This window comes from Jatropha curcas, chromosome 2 (genome assembly GCF_041381405.1).
Source record: "Jatropha curcas cultivar XTBG-Jc1 chromosome 2, XTBG_Jcur_1.0, whole genome shotgun sequence".
Lineage (NCBI taxonomy): Eukaryota > Viridiplantae > Streptophyta > Magnoliopsida > Malpighiales > Euphorbiaceae > Jatropha > Jatropha curcas.
Genome location: NC_143152.1, coordinates 261,497 through 286,507, shown reverse-complemented (window position 1 = coordinate 286,507; position 25,011 = coordinate 261,497). Strand labels below are relative to the sequence as shown.

The 25,011-nt window shown below is 34.6% G+C and overlaps 3 protein-coding genes across 3 annotated transcripts; all 3 read right to left on the bottom strand.

The window, feature by feature from the left end:
- Positions 1 to 341: 341 nt before the first annotated feature.
- UPL4 (ubiquitin-protein ligase 4) lies at positions 342 to 9,032 on the bottom strand. The gene is made up of 18 exons (XM_012226889.3): positions 8,834 to 9,032; positions 7,506 to 8,193; positions 7,307 to 7,417; positions 7,051 to 7,167; positions 6,781 to 6,939; positions 6,531 to 6,692; positions 5,858 to 6,013; positions 5,651 to 5,772; positions 4,420 to 5,566; positions 4,206 to 4,289; positions 2,777 to 4,015; positions 2,436 to 2,660; positions 2,235 to 2,339; positions 1,690 to 1,770; positions 1,523 to 1,591; positions 1,251 to 1,379; positions 1,065 to 1,148; positions 342 to 965 (listed from the first exon to the last, which is right to left on the bottom strand). Exons 2-18 carry the CDS (start codon positions 8,154 to 8,156, stop codon positions 900 to 902), a joined length of 4,707 nt encoding a protein of 1,568 aa, XP_012082279.1. The 5' UTR covers positions 8,157 to 8,193; positions 8,834 to 9,032; the 3' UTR covers positions 342 to 899.
- Positions 9,033 to 11,260: 2,228 nt separating this feature from the next.
- LOC105642167 (nuclear transcription factor Y subunit B-1) lies at positions 11,261 to 14,657 on the bottom strand. The gene is made up of 7 exons (XM_089717768.1): positions 14,347 to 14,657; positions 13,978 to 14,213; positions 13,749 to 13,878; positions 13,494 to 13,499; positions 13,311 to 13,385; positions 13,125 to 13,175; positions 11,261 to 11,596 (listed from the first exon to the last, which is right to left on the bottom strand). The coding sequence occupies exons 2-7, from the start codon at positions 14,202 to 14,204 to the stop codon at positions 11,558 to 11,560; spliced, it is 528 nt and encodes a 175-aa protein (XP_089573894.1). The 5' UTR covers positions 14,205 to 14,213; positions 14,347 to 14,657; the 3' UTR covers positions 11,261 to 11,557.
- An 883-nt stretch (positions 14,658 to 15,540) lies between these two features.
- On the bottom strand, positions 15,541 to 23,165 carry LOC105642166 (Leucine-rich repeat protein kinase family protein). Its single transcript, XM_012226881.4, has 15 exons — positions 22,717 to 23,165; positions 21,182 to 21,713; positions 20,399 to 20,904; positions 20,061 to 20,193; positions 19,868 to 19,939; positions 19,652 to 19,720; positions 19,490 to 19,561; positions 18,998 to 19,066; positions 18,534 to 18,685; positions 18,220 to 18,440; positions 17,222 to 17,348; positions 17,084 to 17,152; positions 16,748 to 16,934; positions 16,270 to 16,405; positions 15,541 to 16,150 (listed from the first exon to the last, which is right to left on the bottom strand). The coding sequence occupies exons 1-15, from the start codon at positions 22,814 to 22,816 to the stop codon at positions 15,815 to 15,817; spliced, it is 2,781 nt and encodes a 926-aa protein (XP_012082271.1). The 5' UTR covers positions 22,817 to 23,165; the 3' UTR covers positions 15,541 to 15,814.
- Between the last annotated feature and the right edge of the window lie 1,846 nt (positions 23,166 to 25,011).

Here is a 25,011-nt window from a genome sequence, read left to right as displayed (position 1 = left end):
TACTTATAAGATAATCTTTGAAGGTTACAACCAATAGTAGGTCTAAGTAACACATTGTCACCTTACATATGAAAAAGTGGAACTTGATATATATATATATATATATATATATATATATATATATATATATATATATATATATATATATATTCATTTGCCTCATTTGTTTATTTATAATGGCAATTGCAAAGTTCTGTTTTCTACTTGAAAAAATGCCCTATAATTGGAAAAATTTTATCTCTACCCCCAAATTGGAATATATGAACGTTGGCTAAAAAGCTTCAAGCCCGTCCATCACACTAAACAAGTTCTTTTTTTTTTTTTTAATTGCATTCGACCTCTTAAACGAAACAGAAGAGAATTGCTTGCTTGACATCAAGTTTACAAGATGAGAGCTCCGGCTTCGTTGGGAGCATATAGAGATATACATGAAAAGAAAATATGCGAAGACAGAATGAAAAGCTAAAAGCAATAACATCATGTTCTTAACAAGAACCTAACCAACAACATTAGCACTTCGTTAGACTAAATACTAACCAAGACTACCTTAATTGCAACTGGATAAAAAAGAACCAACGAACTAAATCTACGCTAAACGGTATCTGTACACCGATTTGTACAATATACGTTAGGAAAGCCAATTCCATCCAATTGAAATCCCCTCTTTTTTGCTGTACAACTTCCCAACTCCTGTAAATCAAATAGCTGTCTGTATCTGGACTTGTATGTACACATTATCCCCACAAAAGTGTAGTCAGTGAAGTTGAGGAGCTTCCTCTTGTTCCTCAACAATCAGCTCCCTTTTCCCACCCACCAAATTCCACCAGGACCACCACCTTTTCCCTGTACAAAATACCTATCCTAATAATTACAAATTCACAATCGATATATCAGCCAGGCTACGAGAGGTGGAATGAGCCTTGTCCTTCTGTTATGGCATACAATAGCTTCTCTTTCATCTTGTCCTACATAACATGATCATTTAAAATTGTCACAAGCATAAATTTAGCAATAGGGATAGAAAGTAAGAGTACAAATGGATCTAATAGGGCAAAATAATTTACTTTTGAAGAATAAGGTGGCAACTTCAGGTAATTGGCACAAGTCATCACACTGGGTAGGTCTGCATCCGCACAGTTACTACAATGCTGCAAAAAGAAATATAACGAAGTTTCTTTAACTGTTTATTTGGATGAACATCATAGGAACGGAGGATGGGGGAAGGATAGAGATGTATCAATGCCACAGACCTTCCGGACAATTGTCAATTTTGGACTCAAGGATGCCAATCCTCCAGGAGGAAGTCGAGGTGCCCCAGTTACAAACTGCAGAAATGCTCGCCGTTGTTCTTGATTGAACTCTTGCATGATTTCCAGTAACTGTAATTGGAAGCAAGCAAAGAAGTCAAATGTCAAAGCTAAAACTGATGAGTGTGTGCATGTGCATGTGTGTGTGTGTATCTGTGTGTGTGTGTGTGTAGGAGGGAGAGAGAGAGAGAGAGATAGAGAGAGAGAGAGACTACATTATTAATAGGAGGACTGCTAGCAGTGTATCCATGATCAAACTTGATATGATCCAAAAGCTCATTGAACTGCTTTAACATAACAAAAATTTAATAATAATAATAATAACAGTAAATAAAAATTAGTATTCAGGAGCACAAAATGATCAATCAAATTTTATACATACAGCCCAGAAAACACGTTCTCCACATAGTAATCGCTCTAGTTCCTCCTCAGTAAAAATCTGAAGATACTTAATTGGAAAAACCTGAAAAAAGTCAAGTAAAATAGGCAAATGAATCAATTAAGTACCAAGTAACACTGAAATTGGAATTGATGTTACACATTAGATAATCACAATAGCCAAGGATATAAAATCTGATAATGAATAAATCATTCTGAGAGAAACATCATGTAAACGAGGGAGGGAAAAAAATATATGTTAAATTATGATTAAACCCGATTGCTACAAGGAACCAAAAAATAAATAAAAATAAAGAAATAAAGAAATGGAATAATCAACAGTTTAAGAAACCAAGTTCCTTCGAACTCGCACCATAAAATAAAAGGACGAGCTTAATGAAACTGTTTCATTCCTTATATCAAGTTATCCATTTAGTATACATGTCAGGGGAAGGGATAAACATATAGCCTCCATTCTGTTCAGGGATCCTCGTTTTTTATATAAAATTGTTTATTTCAAACAAAAAGCATCTCTCTTCCATAACACACCTGATTAAATCCAGACTTAAAAGCTTCAACTTGTCTAGAAATTCCAGCATGTGTAGTAGCATCCACAACAAGAGAAACATACTCCTCCAAGTTATCCATATTTACCTAAGTAGAAGGCATACATAAGGTGCTATAAGTTTGTATACCATCAATTAGTAATTTCATGCAAATTAAATTAGATGATATTCAGCGATGACTTACTAATTTATGATCCGGGTGGACAATGTAATTGGGATACCCAGGAAGAGTGAAGTCAAGATAGAGATCCTCAATTCTGGTACTTCGGAAGCTTGCATCAAAAGTAGAAGACAAATTTTCTCCTAAAACTGATTCCAAAATCTTTTTCCTATCAACAAGAGCTTCAAACTCTAGCAATGTCCTGCCCAGATCAGGATCAAATGACTGAATGTCGCACAAATTCAGTTCCTATTCCAAAAGAGAAGTAAAATATACATGCATATCAATAGCAGGGATATCAAGAACCAATAGTTAATGAAAAACTACACAAATCATTAATAATTAGATCATAAATGGAAGAGGACCTGCTGAAGAATAAGCTTATAGAAGGCTTTGGAGAATGGCAGATCCAAGACCCTTCCATCTTGAAGAGCCTTTGCCACAATTTCTCCCAAGAGGACAAACTTTTTAATAACATCAGAAAATTGTATGCCATCAGAGATATCCAGCGTCGATGGCCATGGACGGGGAAAAAGGCCAAAAGGAGATGTTAGAATTTCAGAATCATCAATCGATAATCCTTTCCTGGCTGCAAGTGAACTATGATCTTCTCTCCACATGCCAAGACCATACTTCTGAAACTCATGACTGACCAAGGTATAAAATTCCAATGTTGGACCAAGACCGCTACCAACTTCTTCATTATATACCACTTCAATCGGCACTTTAACATGAGCATAAAGGTCCATCATTTGCGCAGCAGACTCTAGAATCCGGTCACGCAAAACTAAAAACTTTTTACGGTGCATAGTACCTAGATTTGACCTCCTGTCTCTAGAAACTCCTGAGGTATTAGAAGGTGTCTGCATCTGAACTTGCTGAGATCCAAATGCTGACAATCGGAAGTATTTACATCTTGCCTCGAAGCTAAACAAGAAGGGGCATGAAGACATAAGTTGATTACACCACAATGGCATACCACCAATAGAAACAGCGAAAGAATCTCGCATCTGCTGCTCTAGTTTTTCTGTCAACTTACTGCTCACAAATTCATTCTGTGAGACTGAATGAACCACCACTTTTAAACTATCTAAGTCATTGATTAGCCCTTCAGCAAATGCATGTACTCTTTCACAAGACATCAGATGAAATGTATACCTGTTCAAGCCTTCCAAACTTTTAAGCAGAAATAATACATCATAAGCAGGACTCAACTTATCCAAGTCAGAAGCAAGTTCACAATTGAATATGCTGGTGCAAAATGAAGTGCATTGCATATGAGCCCCAATCTTATCCACCAAAGAGGAATTTTGAGCCAAACTATGACATTTTTTAGGACTATCACCATTACTTTCTGCAGCTATTCTATAAGTCAGGGTGTAGACTTGACTCCACAACTTTGCACCTGTATTAATGTCGAGGTCAGCTTTAATTCTCTGTTGGAGAATTGCTTGATACAGTGTCAAACTCCGGTCCAATTCTTGCCCTTCTAGGTAAAATGCCAGTTTTGGCAAAGCATCTCCATTGCTAGAGGATGCAGGATTCCCAGTTTTCCCATTGATGTCTTCCACAGAAGGAAACTGTCCCACCTGGTCAGGATTGGCCTGTAATTTACCAAAGTCAATAGCAGCATACGGAACAACTATATATTCTCTTGCTGATAAAGAAATCAGCCATTACCATAATGAATAAGCAAACAATGAACAAGTTGAGGAGATAAAATATGACCACAAGACCTAGTTGAGCAATTTGAGATGAAACAGAATTATAGTTATTAATGAAGAGTCTTCTTACAATGTCACCATCATCTGAAGTCGTAGTATCACCAGGAATTTGCGGTTGTAAATTTATCACTTGTTCCAGTGGAGCCTCATCCTCCTGCAAATCAGTTAACATAACTAACTAAAGATCTCATAGCTCCACATAAATGAAAACATAGTTAAAGATAAAGGACGATTAATAAAAAGTGGCCTAAAAGATTCTCATTCATGGCACCACAAATAATAACCTGCATCTGATGCAAATCAGTAGAATTGCTGTCAGGCTCAGTGGCACCTGAGCTTTGACCTTCACAAGAGTTACTTGATGGAATCTGAAAATGTATGCTTTCCATTGGATCCATAGATAAAGTAGTTGTTTCTGTTTGTTTGGTTCTTTCCATTCTAACTCTAGGAAACAAAAATCCTTCAATTGCATCCAACGAAGAAAAAGGGTCAACAGTGAAAACATTATCAGAGTAATCAGAAATACATGTCTCTCCCTCTCCCCTTACAAAACGAACTCTCAGGCATGGGTGAGATATGCAACGTCCATTAGGAACGGTGGCAAACCAGTTCCTTTGCTTGGATGAATGGCTCAAAATAACAGGGAAATTCTCCAGAGAAGCTAAGGCACTTTGCAATTTCCGTATTAAAATGGACACGGGTAACCCTTCAACAAGGCTTGAATAAGATGAAAAAAACCTTGCAAACACCTTAAGTCTTTTTTCTACAAGATAATAATGGTCAAACTTACCATGAAGTTCCACCTTACTCAAATACTGACCATTGGATATGTATTTTACCAATGACTTCACAATTCCACTCTCAATAAATTCAAAAGTGGAAACAGGTTCTCTTCCATCAAGCTTATCCATAATTTGACGCAATAAACAATAAAACTTCTCTTCATCTTGGCTGGAACTATCCACACTTGTGGGAAAATTCATCAGATCACTCAATGATGCAGAAAGAGCTCTAAGCTTTTGAAGGATATCTGTCAACCCATTCTCAAAGTCACATAATTCTGGAGCAAAGTAAGTAGTTTTTATATGTTTTGCAAGACTTTGAACGCCATCCTTTACAAGCTTGCATGTTCCTGCCTCTGAGGTTACAGAAGACTGGCCCGTATCAAATGCATAACATAAGCATCTTCGAACAACTTTTGAAACAGACTTTTGATTGAAGTCAGATGTAAGCTGAATGCTGTTGAACACTGGAAACATTGAAGGGGAACATTTTTCTGGCATCATAAGGGCATCAATGGCAAAAAAGACACCTTCCTTAATGAATGCATTCAGGAAAATATCTGAAAGTTTTTGCAAAATTATCTCAGCAATTTGTAAGGCTAATATCAGCACATGGTGATCCTTCCGCGTAAAAACCCCAGCCAAAAAACTGCCACATCATGTAAGGAACTTTATTACCTTGACTGAAAGACTTTCAATATATGATAACTAAATATGAGAATGCCCAGTTCACCTTGGAATGTTTGCATTCTTAAATAATTCAACAAGGATGTCAGATTTGCTGAAATAGACCAATTTGTTGATGACAGATAGGCACCCAAAGCAAACATAAATATTTGCACCAGAATTAACGACCTGTTTAAGGAAAGAAAGAAAAAATCACGAAGCAATGTAAAGAAATTCAAAGAGCCAGTGCAGTACTATGCATCAGATAACCAACCTGGATCAACATGGGTAGCATATCAGATCCAAACTTACGCAAAAGTTCGGGATGATTAACTAAAAATGATTCTTTTTCCGACACTTCTTGTTGAACATCGTGATCCTTTGGTACCAAAGGGAGGAGCTCATTTAGCAACTTTAGAACTTCATGTACCTAAGGGAATATTTTTTGGTAATAAGTCCCAATGTTCTTTCAACTTTAATAACACCAAATCCATACGTAAACTTATATTCCATTTAGAAACTGAAATTTGGTTCCAAGAAGAAGCAATCGATGAAGTAGCAATAATAATGCTATTACAATTAACTTTGAAGTCGGAAAGAAGGCATTAGTAGATAAATAGATAGTCTCTCAATTCAAATGCTATCAGAAACTCCAGCAAAAAGGTATGAAAACTGCAATGCGAGTATAAATAATTTCCTCAAAAGTAACCATTATAAACCATCCACTTAGTGTAATACCCACCAAAATTTCTAGTCAGCAAAAATGTCTCCTTTCCTCCTAAAAGGTTCAATTTTCAGAGTCATGGTTGATATTCTTCAATCTTTTATTATGCTCCATGTTTCCCATAATTAAATAGGAATTCAAAGAATATAGTAAATGTAATTTATTCAAATCCTTGTCAATAGAGGGGAAAATTAAAAAAAAAAAATTATCATCCAAGTTAAACCTGGTTGCTCTGCCCATCTACTGCATAGAGAGAAGACATCCCATGTGAAGCATCATAAGTAGCTAACATGTCCTTCAAGGTGCTGCTTATATTAAGCTCATAAAGTGTCCTGAAAGCCACCATTGAACCAGAGGCAAGTTTGACCAGCAGCCCAATCAAACCCTGCCAACAAAATAGTAAAAAGAAGATTATCCTCTAAAGCACTAAAAATGCAGGACAACCTAATGTCAGAAAAGCTATTCAGACATACATTATATATCGGTTGAGATAGAGTGGTTCGGCTATTCAAATGTATTAGATGAGTAGCTTCATTGATTAGGCCATGCTTACATAGATCATCCAGCATCTCAGAAGACTGACTAACCCGCTCAGCTATTTTCATCAAGCAAATCACTACATTTTCAACAAGCTGAAAAATGGACACAAAGTACACACATTTGTAAGATCACAGGAATATTAAAAACAAAAGGTTAATCTCTGAATATCATTCCAAATAGAAGAAACCCCAGAAAATTCGTGCCTGTCGATCCTCATACTGTAGGAGATTGCATAATGTTGGAACAGCCTCCATAAAAGGAGAAGGGCTTTCTGTTGGTAGTTTCTTACATATATTGACCACAGTTGAAAGTGCAACTCTCTAACATAGACAAAAAGAATCGCAAACTTTGTTACTTAAGACTCCAACAGCAAGGAAATCACAAACAAAATCAAAGCTAGAAAATAAAGGTAAGAAGAAAACCAATAACTGTGAGCAACAAATTTGCAAAATCACTTACTTGGACACTGGTAGAGAAGAAGTCAATAAAGTTCAGAACAGCCATTATTGCCCCAGCCTGCAGACATGCAAGTGGTTGTTCACGAGATATTTTCTCCAATGCTTGCAAGCACTGCATTAAAGCAAAAAACTTATCATTAATAAAGGTCATATGTAACATTCTACTTCATATAAACATAATTAATTGCATTAAAACATACCTGTTCAGCTACATCTAAGTACTCAATCGCCATTAGTCTTTGACAAAGAACCGGAACCGCATCATGTCTAACAAGAAAAGCAGATGCTCGGGGAAACACATCACACAGATAAGTTAAAGCCCTTATAGCTAACAACATTATATCTGGGTTGCTCTCATGCCTTGCATGCTGAACAAGAACAGGCGATAAAGAGTCTGCCATCATGCTCGAAAGAGAATCCTCAGTACAAAATGAGAGCACCTCGCACAATTCTGTAAGAGCAGCTAATAGCCCAGAAGACTCAGTGCCTTCACTTAAAGTGGATAAAGCACTCCTCAATCTGCCATGATCACCGAATGATCTCTGCCTCTGATAATTATGCAAACTGCTACGTCCTGGTATTGCTTCATCAGAATCACATGAGCCATAAGCTGAATCCCTTTCATGATCTTCCTCCTCTGACCGGCTTGAAGCTGAACCAGAGGATGAAGTATCCATATCTGCATCGTGGGTTCCAGCATCACGGGTTTCAGGTGTTGAACTTATGGAATTTATATTAGTTTGAATTGATGAGTTAGAAGAACTTGGTCTAAATTCCAATGAACTACAAGCTCGCTTATCCGCTGGAAATTCTTCTATAATCTCTGCCCGCTTTTGCCCACGATTTCCCATTATAATCAAATTATAATCAAATCAAAGACCAATAACCCTACAAGAGCAGGAATTTTCCATCAAACAACAGTAGAGCTAAAAAGTACACACATATGTCATTCACATTCTCACAAGTTTATAAACACGAACCATTCCCCACAGATCAAATCAAGCAATGAGAATGATCATATCACCATCATCATCACCCTCCCCCTCCAGAACCCCAGTAAGGAATTATCCAAACAAGGTTTCCATGAAAATTTAACACATTAAGTTCAAAACTTTTATTAGAATAAGCATTACCATTGTTGATGAATCCACTAATCACCACAAATCAATTACTCGAGTATACACATCCATACTCACAAAGAGGTGTCAACCAACTAAAAGTGGGAGAATATATATATATATATATATATAATATGAAGAAACTACAATTTAAAAAAGAAAAAAAAAGAGAGAGAGAGAACAGATAGATAAGCTTAAGCTTCTCTAAAAAAAGTTAACAGATTCATCCCAGCAAAATTATTGTCTACAAAACTCTCTTTTACTCACATATATACATGAAAAAATATAACAAAACCAACTCTTTACTGGAGAAACAGTTGATGAAATTCAAGGAACAAAATACAATAGATTATGATTAGTTTAAAAGATCAAAATACTTTTTATTATACTATACGAATATAAGTTAGTACCTAAAAATAGTCGTATATCGACCTCCGACCTAAACAATTTAGGGTTTTATATTTGATTTCAGGGATTGTCTCTTCTCCAGAATTTGGCCGATGCTCTTTTCTTATCGCAGAAAGTGATGATGGATACAGGGAAAGAGTGGTGGAGGGGCGTGAGTTTTTATATATAAAAGAAAAAATAAATAAAAACAGAGTTTTTGAGATGTGTATCACAGGAAGACTATTTTAAATAGAAGATGGTAATTATATTAAGCTTCTACTGCTCGGAGATTAGTCTCGTGTGTAAACTGGTTTATTAGAAGGTTAATACACTTTCCTTTGTATCAACGGTTGAAATTACTTTGATCAAATTTTTTGGACCATCCAATCTAGCTTTCTCTGAAATTACCATACATTACCCATTAATTCCACCATCAATCACCCACATTATATAAATCCTATGATTTTGATTATCCAAACAATTTAGTGTTTTACGGGTCGGATATCCACGAAAATCCGTCCGGCTTTCATCCCTCTTACAGGGTAAAGTTTTGTTTTTCCTAATCCAAATCAATCATCCACATTTATTGATTTTTAAATTTAATTTATTAAATATTAAATATAAAATATAAAATTGAGCTTCACTAAAATTTTTTGGGAGTGCAACACTACATGGGATGTTTCTTTTCTCTCATTTGCTCTTTTAAATCCAACTTTTCCATCCCTAATGATTTTGCAAGCTTCAAAGTCCAAATTATAAGAGAATTGCTCATTGCTGAAGGCATCTGTCCTTTTTCGATTATCTTATATAATTACAAGAATTAAATTTTTTACGTTTTTTATCAAGTTAAAACTCTATCTTTATAATTAAAATTTTCAAATAATTATAATTTATTTTTTATCCGAATTCAATTAATTAAACAGTTAATTTCATTTTTTATTATTTTCTATTATCAGTTATTTTTACTACAAACTCCTAATTTTAACAGTTAATGTTCTTTAGGTTAGGTCCTCACCTAATCACTGTCATCAGTCACTTCACATTTGGGTTCAAGTCCAAATAATTGGTATTCGTTACAACATAAATTTTACTATACCAAATGAAAATGCTTATGTTTTGAGCTGTAATGTGATCATACCCAACCAACTCTAAATGCAGAAACTTATAATCATTCAGAGGCTGATGTTGTGTCGTTTTCCCTAAATTTTGTTTTTTTTTTTTTTATCTACCGTCAAGAAGACTTGTAAAAAGTTCAACTTCTTGAATTGGGTTTCTTAAAAGCAGTGTTTCCAGCCAATCTGTAAGAACTTATTTGGTCCATCTGTCTTGATGAGCAATCACCATCTTAAAGGCCGATATATGTAATTTTTAAGCTGCAATATAAAAAAAAAAAACAGAGGTAGTTTTAAAATAGTAAACAGGGTGATTGGGGCCAGACAATGGTAACTAATGGAAGGAAAAGAGTAAGAAGGATTCCAACTTCATGTTTGGGACGAGGTAAATTAATGAAAAAAAGTAAAGAATCAGACGAAACTTATTAATTAAAATCTTATCTCCCTTCCTCACATCCCAAATTGGGGAGGATAAAGCTTCCTTTTTTCACCCTTATTCTTTGTCGTGTTTGGATCAAGTTTTGTAAAATCTCATAACCAATGAGCAACGCTTGATGTCAGATCAAGTTTTATATTTTTATTGGAACATGTTCTCCATTATCGGTAGCTAACCCAAATCCGTGAATAAAAGCAGGAAGTCGTAGAGAAAATTGGAACATTGAAAAAAAGCAAAAAGAGGGTTCCATGGGCAATGTTCTACTATTATTGAAGTTGAACTCAAACCCAAAAGATCAGGCATAGTACAAAGTAGTGTACGCCTCTCTGGTCTGGTCCAACGTAGAGAACAAGGAAACAACAGGATTGGTACTTACTACACGGCAGCCATTAACTTTGGTTCCTTACTTTATGTCATTGCTTTTCGATCCAATTCCAAGGCTCTATTTGCCCGCATGGATTCTCCACCACCCTGAGAAATTCAACAACAGAGCCCCTTGATTTTAAACATACACAACAATAGAAGGAAGAGAGATCATATCTCCTGTGAATCCACTAACACAATAGAACCAAATATGCAAAAGCACATGATAGTTGACAGGAAAAAAAAAAAGGCATTATGAGGTTGCACCCACGACTCAAAAAGTCATCATGAAATTAAACCTTCAAAAGGAAATACTTCGCATGAACTAAGGGAAAATAACGTCCATGGAAGATTAGGCTCTTGCAAGCGCCCAGCATAGCAATTATAGAAAATATAAAATGTGTAGGTACGTGTTGATGTATCAATGAGACCACATAGGCATGTAGCGAAGTATGAACTATAAAACATTCATTGGTCTGCTCATCATTTGACAAATATCCAAATCAAATGGGAGGTATAATGGTGCAGAAACAAATGCATAAGAAGTAATCTAAACAATTCATAATACAAAGAAACACATATCCAGTCTACAAATAATAGGATACTCATCCTCACAAGATTTACAATATTTCCCGGTCATTCAACTGCGAAAAAAATACCCTAATTATACAAACATTAACAGAGAATAACTCTAGATACAACAAGAGAACCATAACAATTCATAACATTAGTGTTTACATTGGATTTGATATTTTGGTACAGTATTTGTTGTGAGCATGGAACTAGATATTAAATAGGGCTCTAAACGATGACATTGCATTAAGGAAAGCAGAAGTTTACTTGGAGTCATGCATAGGAACCATCATATGCTGGACCTGTAAGTGCAAAAAATTTCAGAAGTCCAGAAAATCCAAATACAATATTAGAGCCAGAAAATCCAAAAGCATTATTTAAATTCATAAGGAGAATCAATCACAGCACAATGCAAAAGAACAGAGAAATGATAAAAATTGAAAGTAACAAACAAGCAAAGAGGTGAGGCAGTGCCAACATGGTATCATTACTAAGAAACTAAAATTACACAATTTGTCAACGAACACCAGCAAACTTGCAGGCCAAGAACTTCAAGCATCCTCATTTAATGTTATATCTCATCACACTTTAATTAGTTTCAAGTTTGACTCGTATGCGTGACAGATTATTATCTATCACTGCTTCCTTTGCTTCTTCTTCTATAGATATTTATGGCCTTTGTGAACTTATTGATAGATCTCCACTTTATGGAAACAACATTATTTCAGGAACCATTGATCCTACTTATGCAGCTATAGGCTTATGTTTACCCAATATGAGAAGCAACATTTATCATTCAATGGTTATGTGATAGCATATATTTTTAATTTGCAATGAAAATTTCAAGCAAAATTACCAATTGGAAAAGCTCCTACAATGTGTTTACTGCTCATGTAGTTACTACTCACCACATAAGTACACATGCATCAATGCAAGCCAACTCCCAACATCATGTTCAACCTTCAGTTTACTGGAATTCACATAAAAGAGCATATTGCTCAACAGCTTAAAATGAAATAGGAATATCTACCATGACAAGCAACCCACCCCAACCACCCCCCCCCCCCCAAAAAAAAAAAAAAAAGAGAGAGAGAGAGAGAGAGAAAAGAAAAAAGGAAAAAACAATTTGATCAATATCTTGCTGAATTGCCTGGGTTTCATTATGATTAGAAATCACAATAACAGAGGCAGATGCAGCAGCAGCCTTGAAGCGAGTGATGATGACAGTATGGTGGCAATAGTGACTTTTTATCAGCGCAAAATGCAAACAGAAAACAGTGAAAAACATAAAGGTGCTAACCAGACTTCATGATAACATCACTAACTGATTGTTTAGTGGAAGTGAAAAAAAAAATGATGGCACGATTGCCCAATGATAAATTTTATCACTGAAATGCCACATAAAAGACCCAATGCTTGCACAAGAAATGCACTGTATCTGTAGTGTATGTCCTCTCACGGTCACCCTAATCCATCAACCACATGAGTGCACGTGAACACACATTACATATTGATGTACTGAAAACAAACATCACAAAAATCAACAAGCATTAGTCAGACAACATTAAGTTTCTGAAAAATAAGTTGAGAAAACAAGCCTACCATCCTCTTAAAGTTAATACCATAGTTACAGAACAAAATCCTTTTCATAATAAAGTTAAGAGAGAGAGAGTAAATCTCAATTGCTAGTAGCAATTCCAAGTATTCATTGCAAAATAAATTCAATAATCCAATTCAATTTCGACAGCTTCACATAAACAGACATACTTCAGTACGGTTAACATACCATGAATGACCACAGAAGAAGAGAGAGAGAGAGAGAGAGATTACTTGAGAATTTGCATAATTGACACCTTGCGAGAACGCACCTTGATGTGAAATCTGCCAGGTTTCGTTTGCCAAATGTTCCCAAATAAGATGATATGTCTTGCATAGAAAATTGACTCTACAGAAACAAGAACATGCATGTATTGACAAAAAGAGAGGAATCTCTATAAAATAAAAGCTTCATTTCACCTGGACATTTGGACTAGGCTGAACATCTTTCTTAACAGACGTTTCCCCACCCTTTGCCGATCCCTTGCTGTCACCCTGTCGAGCACCATAAATTTACAGACATCAATCTTCAAAAATTTACAAAAACCAACTAAAAAGAAAAACAAAAATATATATGAGTGGGTAAAAGAAATATCAACATACCTCCATCTGCATTATCCGTTCAACCCAATAAAGGCAAAACCAAAACACAACTTTAGTACTTAAATCTTTCACAATAATAAAAAAATCATGGAATTAGACAAGACAAATTAGTGTTACAAGTTACATGCTCACATAAAACAGGCCAAAATAGTGAACAGAATTTCAAATTTTACTATTCTGCAGCAGTAAATTTTCATGTTATCATAAACTAAAAACGAAAACGACTTGCAACCAAAATTGAAAGCTTAAGTTGACCTCTCTGTATCGAGACAAGTAAATCTTAAGCGGATCGATATAATCCTCAAAACCTAACGTCGCCATAGCCCATAGCAAATCATCACCATTGATTGTCTTCCTCTTCTCTCTCTGACACTTATCACTCGCCCTACAAATTAATCAAACACAAAAACCCAAAAAAAAATGAAAAATCCAATTTCACTAAAACTGAAATTCATAAAAAAATTAGTAATCAGACAAACCATACTCGCTGGTGATGAAACTGATAAACTCAGAGACGCATTCCTGAACAGTTTCCTTAGCATCCTTAGCGATCTTACCATTTGCAGGAAGAGCCTTCTTCATGATCCGGCTAATATTGGCGATGGGCAGGTACCTATCTTGTTCACGAAAATTAGAGTTAGAGCGGGGGCTGTGTTCGCCGCTCTCATGGCTGCCACCGCCAGGGCTTGCCGGTGGTGCCTCCGTCGCCATCTTGAAAACCTAGGTAAAAACGGCAATCAGCAACAACCATCGTTAATCAAAGAGAAAGAGAGCGAGAGAGAAGAGAGAGAGGGGGGAAGAGAAGGAGAGAGAAAGACTGAGTGAGTGAAGTGAGAGGGAAAGTGTGAGTTACCTTAGAGGAGGATTTTGTAAAAAAGGCGCGAGAGAATAAGGAGGATTGGATTGGGAGGGAGAATGAGGAAAGAGAAGGGATCGGACGCTGGAGAAGAGAGGAGATAGGAGACGACTCAGATGAGAGAATAAGGTCTATCAACACCGTTGGTTTTGATTCTGGCCTTTTTAATTATTATTGTTGATGCTGCGATCGCCGTGACCAATCTGAAAGCCCATTAGACATTGTTTTGCCTGTTTTGCCCTTATAGCTCAAACAAGCAACAAATTTTTTTTGTATTAAAATTACTATTTTGTTCACGAAGTAGCAATTTGGTAAAACAAGGTCATATAAGTTTAGCGGTTCATAATTTGTTTATATATATCCTTAAAGTCATTCATTTGGTATTCCGTAATATGAGTAAAACTCAAATCAAAGACAAACGACACGTTAACGAACAGTATAAAAAATTTTAAAATTTATTTTATCTTACTGAAAAATCCTTCCAACTAAATTTAAAAGTTTTTTCTGTAGCTGACTGTTTGGTGGTTCTCCATGCACTGAAAAGTTCTGTCGTTAGGTAATTTTGGCCTTTTAGTTTATGATTCTCAAACTACGATGATGGAATTTTATTCGTCATCTTTAGTCTTTGCTAAGAAATCAACGACTCAGGAGATTTGTTCATCATCTTTACCCTTTGCTAAAAAAATCAGCAAATCAATATGCCCATCTGCTAGCTGAGAGGAGTGCGGTTCCTCCAGCATTGGTTCAGGATGCTTCGAGTTTTAATTGTAATAATATTTAAACAACACATCCATTTAAAAAAAAAAAAAAAATTCTGTTAAATTCAATGAAATTCCTTTTTCAGTAAAAAACAAAAAAACATAAATTATCATTGAACAATGCAAAATCAAGCCACACAATTGCTTATCTTTTTTAGTGGAACCAACAAAAACAAGATCACATCACATAAATAATTGAAGATAAAAAAATAATAAAATAATAAAAAAAAGGCATGGTAATTTCTTTCCTTGTGGTTGGATCATATTCCCTGTACCAAAAGGCAATAAATTGTAAATCTTGCACGTGATAAATCTTACCAATACCAACCCATACCATCCTGTCTTTCCCTGCTTCGACCAAGTTTGCAACAATCCAACAGTCTCAATAGCCTGACTCTGTAATTGAGACTTTCTGTCTAACGTTTTATGGGAGTTTGATAAACCAAAATGGATTCATTTACCATCCTCAAACGATAGCATTTTTACCAGTATTGGAAATTTACTTGCACTCAAAAAGGATTGCAAGCTCAAAAAATGTACAAATTCTCTTCATTTTTCCATTCTGCACATAAGAAATCCAGCATTGCAATCCTAGAACAAAGAATATGACTAGAAGAAGGAACCAAAAACTTTTTCTTTTTACTAACAGAAGTGGAATTATGTGCCTGTGCCTGCGCAGGCGCCAGTTACTGTGCATGAATAAGGAACTATCTAGCAGTTGGTTGTGCCACTGAGTCATCAAGGGATAAGTAATTCTCAGTTCCACCAAATTCCAAAGAACCCAAGTTCAGTGAAGAATGGGCAGAAGTCCTCGACAAGTCATCGGAGTTACCTTCTCTCACTGTCATAGATTCCTTTTCAATTAAAATAGCATCTTGAATCTCCTTAAGGACTTCTGAAATTGATGGCCTCATGTGACCGTGAGGCTGGACGCACATTAAAGCTTTCTCTGCTATCTTCCACATTGATTGTATATCATACTCATCGCGTAGCGAAGGATCAATAATTCCTTGGATATCACCACTCTCAATGTGTAACTTTGCCTGTCAAATTTTTATAAATTACAAAAGTTAACTTTTCATAACAGACATTTTACTAATGTAATTAGTAGTTCAATCTTCATAATCTCAAGTTCTTGCATTTGCATTTCTAACAAACTTACCCATTGAACTATATTACGGCAATTGACACCAAAGCTTTCATTTGATATGGCTTCTTGACCAGACATGAGCTCAAGGAGGATGACACCAAAACTATAAACATCACTCTTGTCCGTTAACTGCTGAGAGATATAATACCTGTGCACCATAAGAAGCAAACTTATTAATTAAATTTGATAGAAAACTTGTCATCACTATTCCAGTACCAAACTGATACATAAAGAAAAATGGGTGAAAGTAAAAAAAAGGCTATGTCTAATACCAAGAAGCAGAATTCTAGACACCTATGACATGTCTCAAACTTAAATCTACCCACATGATTGTCTCTGTCATAACCACAATTCAAGAGGCTTAACAGTACATTGAATTGAAATAAAAGGCAATTAAAGCTTCTAATTCATCTGATAACATCAGCAGTAACAACAATCAACTGAACCAAAGATGGTTAACTTGAGGAGAAAGAGTAGAAAAAGTACTTACTCAGGATCCAAATAACCTACGGTGCCCCGCACTATACTTGAGACATGTGAAACTCCATCTACCGCAAGTTTCGACAGACCAAAATCAGAAACCTTTGCTCTCATTTGTTTGTCAAGAAGAATATTACTGGTCTTTAAATCTCTATGGATAATGGCAGGAACACAGCCAGTATGAAGATATTCAATCCCTGAATAGACAAGCAAGCAAACAGTAAAACACAAGGATCACTTCAACATCGATTCTACAAACATACTTCACACTAGCAAAGAACAATAACATTCCTTATAAAAGAGGACAATAATACAATAATTAAACGGAGAAAAAAAGTTCATAAACCTTTGGCAGCATCCTCAGCAATCTCAAGGCGCTTTATCCAATTAATATTTCTTCCACGTGTTAATGGGCCTATCAAAGTTTGCATGCTGGTGAGTACCAAAATTAATATCAGTTCAATTCATAAACATCAGAAATTACCATAAAGATGTTCCTTGAGAGTTCCATTGTGCATGAACTCATAAACAAGCATACATCTCCCTTCTTCTTGGCAAAATCCAAGAAACTGTACCAGGTTTCTATGATGTATCCTTGAAAGAAGAGTTACCTATGCCAAATGAAAGTATAGACCAATTAGTTCCAAACAAAATGAGCAACAAGATGCAACCTGATGTACTACAAAGTATTGGAGAAGACTATTTCTTTCACCATGGGAGCATAAATTCCAGGATTAGAACTCACTATTCCATCAACTTTAACTCTTATACACTTTATCATCAAATCGAAGGCAACCATTTAAAGGACTCTGTCCATTTTCTATTCCTGTGGCTTCAAGAAACAGGAATGGTGCATGGAGCATCAAATTGCCTTTATCAAATTGCAAATGTAAAGTCCAGATTTATTAAAATTTAAAAAGCAAGGAATCAACCCTCCTGCAAGTTCTACATATTTCTATGTTTACTAGTGTATATTTACTGATTTCTCTAAAACACCCTAGGTAATTAGATTTGCTTTGAGAACCTCTTACGATAAAAATAGTCTGTTGGAACCTTAATTTGGAAAAAAGAGAAAAGAGTAACAATATGTTAACAAGGAACATTTCTCCTTATAGATTCCATGAAGTTAAGGAATTTCAAAATAATGTAAAACCATGAGACCTGATACTAGCCATGTAAATGCTTTAAGAATGAGAACATTCCCCCTCCTGTTATGTATAATTAAGTACCTGATTTGTATGTAACTGAAGTTCGGGCTAGAGATGTTGAATATAGAAACGAACACAATTCAGTGGTAACAAACTTGGACCACTGACCTTCTATTAAAATTTTAATTTTATTCTAAAACAAGAACCACATAAAACCATCAACAACTAGATAAATGAGTCAAAACAGAGATTGGAGTACCCATATTGACAACAGAAAAAAAAAAAAAAAAAAAATAGTGAATTACGTACAACGCTGTGGATATTGGAAACTTACCTCATTTGAAAATTCTCGTTTTCCCTGATAGGAGTTACTGGTTAGAACTTTGACTGCAATTTCTTTTCCATCCTTCATTTTCCCATAGTATACAACTCCAAAACCTCCAGAGCCTATTTTCTTCTCAAATTTTTTTGTAGCATCTTCAATATCAGAGAATGCAAAGCAATAAGCTCCTTCTGCTGGAGTATCATTAGAAGGTGGCCTTTGAACAGGTGGTTCTAAAACAGATTAAGAAAAATTAAGCATGTAGTTGCTAATAAGATGCCACACAGAATATAGACATACAATTTTAAAATATCAAACACAGACACCTTGATCAGGTTTTTTCTTCCCTCTCTGTATGAATAAGCAAGATACTACTGTAGCTATCAGCAGAACAGCAACTCCAACTGATGAACCAATAATAATACCAATGTGCTTTCCTCTTCTGCCTCCTCCATGAAGATTAAGGTTTCCAGAGTAGCTGCAGTTAACCAAGTTAAGGTAAACATTTCAATTCAGAACCACATGGAAGTGCAGTGCACTAGTTATGTGACTGAAAGTGATGGTATGAAGATAAGCATGTATTAAGTTCTATATCTGGTGCATGTTAGATTAAACTGGGAATAAAAGTATACTATGCACCAGTTCTACTAAAATTTATAGAGAATATGCAGACAACATTTTCCCAAATACAATTATACATGCTATAAATATGTAACCACATTAATGGCTGCCGTAAAATTTTTGAACAAGGTGAAGCATTTCATATCTACTTGTTAAAAATGATACTCACTTCAAAACAATGTTTTTATTGAGAAGACCTGATGGTACTGTTCCAGACAGCAAATTATTTTGCACATACCTGCAATGGTCCAAGGTGTCAAGCATATATGAACAATTTAGATAATTACCAGGAGTAAAATCTTGCAATCAAAAGCAACATGTAACACATTCATCCATAAGTAAAATTTAAGATAAGGGCAGCCTGGCGCACGAAGCTCCTGCCGTGCGCGGGTCTAGGGAAGGGTCGGACCACTTTGGGTCTATTCTATACAACCTTACCCTATATTTTCACAAAAGGCTATTTCCAAGACTCAAACCCATGACCTCTAGGTCACATGGCCATAACTCTACTGTTGCACCAAGGAATAAAACAAAAAAAGATTATTTAATCAACACTGATGTTGAATGTACAATCACTTTGAATCATTTCTTCATCAGTCAAAATCAAGAATATTGATCTCAAGCACCAATAATAACTGAAATCCAAGTTTGGATAACTTACAGTTCCCTTAAATTTGGTAGGTTCAATAAGGATGAAGGCAGCTCACCCGTCAACTGATTGTTCTCGAGATGGCTATACAGAACCAAGGATCTTTATTAGATTTATCTCTTGAAAAAACCAACATTAAATGCCAGATTAAGAGAACAAGTCAACTCAATTTACATAATCTCCAAGTCGGTGCATCCAGTAAAATCTGGAATTCCACCAGTTAGTGCATTCCCATCAAGCCATCTGTATCAATAAAAGAAGAGGATAATGACGATAATGAAACTAAACTATTATTGCAGTTGATGTTAAGTCATATCCAAGATTAAGCACAAAAAAAAAAAAAAAAAAAAAAAAAAAAAAAATGAAACAAAGAAAGCAGTTTGAACTCACACTTCAACTAATCCTTTCAACTTTGGCAAGTCCAAAGGAATAGTCCCTGTCAAATTCTTACTAGACAATAAGCTGCCAAAGAACAAAAGTTATTGATCAAGTGTAAAGTATAATTCATCTCAGATATGGCTTGTATTAATTTAGGAATGCATACAGAGATGTGTACAATATCCCAAAAGAGATGAATCTTTACATTTTGACTATCCTTGGTTGGACATCTGAGTTACACTGCAACCATGACCATGGAACCGGTAGACATGGGTCACCACCTTCTTGCGCCCAATCTGCTGATGTATAGGACGAAATGACACTAGCAATCACTTCTCCTACAGCATATTAATAACAGATATGATCAGAGTTGATGAGTTCATATGATGAATGATATGCATGATAATATGCCTCATAGGCAAAAGAAAAATGGCAAGATGACAATGTAGCAATCCTTATAAAAACACAGTTCATAAGACCAAACTGTACACCGGAGTTCAACTGAAATGACATCTCTACTCAAGGAACATTATTTCTACTTACCATCTGGGGAACCATCATTTTTCTCTAGATACTTGTTTATCTCCATAGCATTCAGAAGTGGCCCCTCTGATGAATCGGAAGTCTTTCCAAATCTGAAAGATAATACAAAGGGAAGGGATATGTTGGGATATCCTGGTTGATAGAGACGATATTTTCCTTGAGCATTTTCTTGGATATTAACTACAGGTTTGCTCATATCAGGGTGGCCGGGTAGCACTAGCCTGAATTTCCTGGATTCATCAGGGCTCAAATCCTCAATTTCTGCAAAGTACGTAACAGCCCAACCAAAACCAGGAAAACCATCCAAGTTCAACCGATAGGTTAATGACCCATTCGTGCCAACTACAGCAGTCTGCATCACTTTCTGAGGAGGCCTTTCATTGTGACTAACATCTATTGGCATGTCAGTTGAAACTTTCTCAGTACCAGCAGCAACATCAACAAGGTAATTTGCTTTCTTCACAGAATCAGACTCCCATATTCTGTCAAATGGATCGTCAGGGTACCTGAAATAACAGAAGACAATTTCATTTCTTTTCCTCTGAATAACAAGCTTTGTGTTCACAAAAATACTCGTATAACTCTACCACGTATATCCTAGCTGAACTTTTCTCTCACAATGATCAGGATATTTCTGGATATCAGTATCATACCATTTTGAATAACTAAATTTGTCCAGTAATTTTTCCATCTCCTTCTAAATGATGGTCAATCATTTGACAAGAGTTCAGAAAAATGAACGCTTAACCAAACTGAATTTTCGACCAGATATTTTGTGCATACCTTACTGGATCTTCACTAACTGCCCCAAAATTGATTCTTGCCGAGACACTGAGATAAAACTTGTCTTCATATGCTGTATAATAAATTGAACCATTGAATTGTCGGAGCTCAAGTGTAGATATGAATGGCTGCCCAGTTGTAGCATTGGATAAGCACACACTGATGGTAGGACTTGAAGCCAAAAATATCAGCTCTATAGACTCTATTGTATTAGCATCAGAAATTACAATTGTGGACCAATGAGTTGCCCCAACAGAGACATCAAATTTGGGATAGACATTGTTATTGTCAAAATTACCATACAAAAACGTTGCTCTTAAAAGATACCTTGTCCTGCTAATGACATTCAGAGTGTAACAGTACTTCCTGGAATCTGCAGGGAAATGTCTTAATGTCATATATTGCTTCCTTGTCTCATTTGAAACTGATATGGTTGCTGTTTCTCCATAAATAAGATCATAATCAGAAGTCCACACCAGTCCAAGTTCATCAGTGAAATTTTCTTTGCCCCCGCAGTTCAAACTCAGAAAACCTGTTTAAATGTTCATACATGTTCACATCATTGATAAGATTGAGGCAGGATTCAAATCTTAATTTAAGATTCTCGCATGGAAACTTTGGTAAGAAGCTGGATTTCCAAATGAGATATTTTAGTCATCCAGTGAAATTTGTAGTTCAAATTTTTCCTGTAACTATTTTAATTCCTATAATATTTTTATGTTAGCACCACATGCATTCACGTTCAAAGAACTCAACATCATATGCAACAAGTGGGTGGTGTCATGTTAGGCTTATTAAATTTCATATTTAAGTTATATTACAAGGATGATTAATTAAGCAGCATATTAGCAAAACGTTTAACTATGAAATAGCATCTGCTTTCACAGGTAATGAGAGAATTTTCACTCCAGAGGCAAAAATTGAAAATTGAGGATTTAAATCCTTCAACTTTGAGAAGGCTACATTAGTTCTTTCTTAATTAATTCCTGAAATAGAAGTTATATCAAAACAAAAGCGCATAAATTTCGAAGTTTATTTAATAAACTGTAGTTTCTCATATATTATGTTAATGTTTCAATTCTTCGTCAACAACAAAAAAACAAAATTGACCAGCAAACACTGTCATGTTATATCGTCACACTGAAAGACGAGGAAAATTCTCTATCCTCAAATATCAAAACCCAAATCAGATATAGCAATACAAATTAGAAATAAAATCTAAGTAATATAGGGGCAACCAAGAACACAGCACCACTACAATGCAAATGAAATCTTTTTCATCTTTTAAGCTTTATATTCCAACAGGGTTGCATAAAAAAAATCCACCAAATGTCTTGAACCTTAATGAGTTACACAATACACACTAAAAAAAGGCACTACCTTTGAAACCCACCCACTACACAAGCGAGAAATTTGAATAATAACCATTAACCCATAGAAAGAAAGTAAGAGAAAATGAGTGGTAGGCAATCACATACGTACATACAAACAAAGATATATACAGATATGAAACATAAGCATGTGGAGGAAGTTACCCGACATCTGAGCTGAGGAGGAATCAGGTAATAATAGCAGTAGTAGTAGTTGTTGTAGAAGAAGAAGAAGAATAGGGAAAAGTAGAAGCCCATTCTCCATTTCTGGAGTGTGAAGAGAGAAAACAGTTAATTAGATGAATGAGAACATGAGAATGGCGGTCAATAAACAAGGTAAAGGAAAAAAGAAAGCTACTGTCTGTTACAGTACAAGAGGAGAGAAGGGATAAAGTATATCTGTACAATATTAAGTAGGAGTATAACTAAACCCGCAAAGAAAATTTCAAAAAGAGAGATGATTTCTTTTTTATTTTGTTTTCTTTTCTCTCTCTTTCAAAGAGAAAGATATGGTAGTGTTTGTTACTCTGTTTTGATTCAGTGATTTGGAGAGAGAGAGAGAGAGAGAGTTTGGATTCTTTGGGAATGGCAATGGAAGCAGTGTAGTTTAGAGAAATGCAGCGCAGTGAAGGATGGTTGCCTTTGGGTTGGGTGGACAAGTGGGACCCAAGGAGTAGCTTTTGGCAAAATCTGGACACATGCGATTCGATCATACGTTGCAGGTCAAGCGAGTGAACGGTCCAGATTCTCTCATCATTTTGATGAATGATGATGCTTGGACTCGTATTGGGTCCCACCGCTGTTGCTTTACCATGTCACATCACATCCATGGACACACATGCCTTTTTTTTTTTTTTTTAGAATAATCGACATACATACTTACATGATCTCATTCCTTTCTTAATTAATTAATTTAATTATTTAGTGTATCATTAAACTAATAATCTGCCAATTAAGTGCTCCAATTATGTAATAAGATTTTTTTTTCTTAACAATTACTTAATAGGAAGTTAGCATTATATAAAATTAGGTTCTTAATTTTTTATTAAATTAAAAAAGTGTAAGTATAAATTCATTTTTTCTTAATGTTCTTTTCAAAGACTAAACTTCAAAAAATATATAAATTTATTTTTATATTTATTTATTTGACGCTTTAATTTGTAAAATTATATTTAAAGTACTTTAATTTATGAAATCATTCTATTAAATACTTCAATTTGTAAAATTAAATCAATTTAATATTTATTAGATAATTAAAAAATGTAAAATATTTTGTTTTGTAAAATATAATATTTACACATGAAATCAATATTTCATATATAAAAATTAAAAAACTCTAAAAAATATTGTTACCAGTGTTAGGAAATTTACTATATTATCCAAATTTATAAACTTTAATGGCACAATAAATTTTTTGTAAATATTAAAATGCTACAAAAAATAGAAGAGTTGTTTATATATTTTACCAAAAAAATATAAAAATGGGAAAATGTAAAAGATAAGTTGAATTTGATTATTCTTTTTTACATGAATAATTATGATCCAAGCAATCAAAAAATAAAAATAAATAGAGGGGGCAAATGTGAATGCTCACATGGTTCTAAGGGAAGCAAACTATCAATAGCTTAAAGTACACATACATAACTATATAATCCTTTTCATGCCTGTAATTATTATTTGTGGTTGATGATATTGAAAATGGCAACTAGGTTTACACATTATAGTAATTATAGTTCACACTACATCTTTTTTTTTTTTTCTTTAATCTTTTGTGGGTGAGAGGTAATTTTTAATTCAAATTATTACTAGGTGATAAATATTGCTGTTTAATTTATTTAATTGAAAAATGAATCCAGTACGAGCAAAATTTTAAATTATATAGACATAAATTTTTTAATTATTTTAGGAGTATTTACACTCTCTTTATAAATATTTTTTTTTTACGTATTTAATTATGTCTAATTTTATAATACAATTTACACAGGATCATTCAATATATATTAAGATTTAATTAATTTTAAAATAAAATGAATACAGTAAATAGATATTATACATAAAATTGTGAGAGATTGCACAAAAATCTTATATAGATGCATGTTTACAACAATAAACTGCTTAATTAGACAAGTAAATGTAATATTAGATAATTAAACTTGTTTTGCTTTCATCATTTGTTCTGATGTTTATAATTTGTTAAGTCAACTTAGTAGATTCTACTTAATCAATCAATAAAACAAAAGCTCCTCATTAATACTATTCATGATTTTCTTTTGACCCGCTATAAACTAAAGTCTAAAAATTTATTATTAGTTAAGAGATTCAAAGTGGGTTGTTTATATTGTTTCAGCCGTATAAATTTATATATACATACATATAATATTTATTTATTTTATATATACAAATTTAAAAAAGTTCAGCTTGAATCGAATCCAAGTTCAAATCTAATGATGTTTAGCTCGA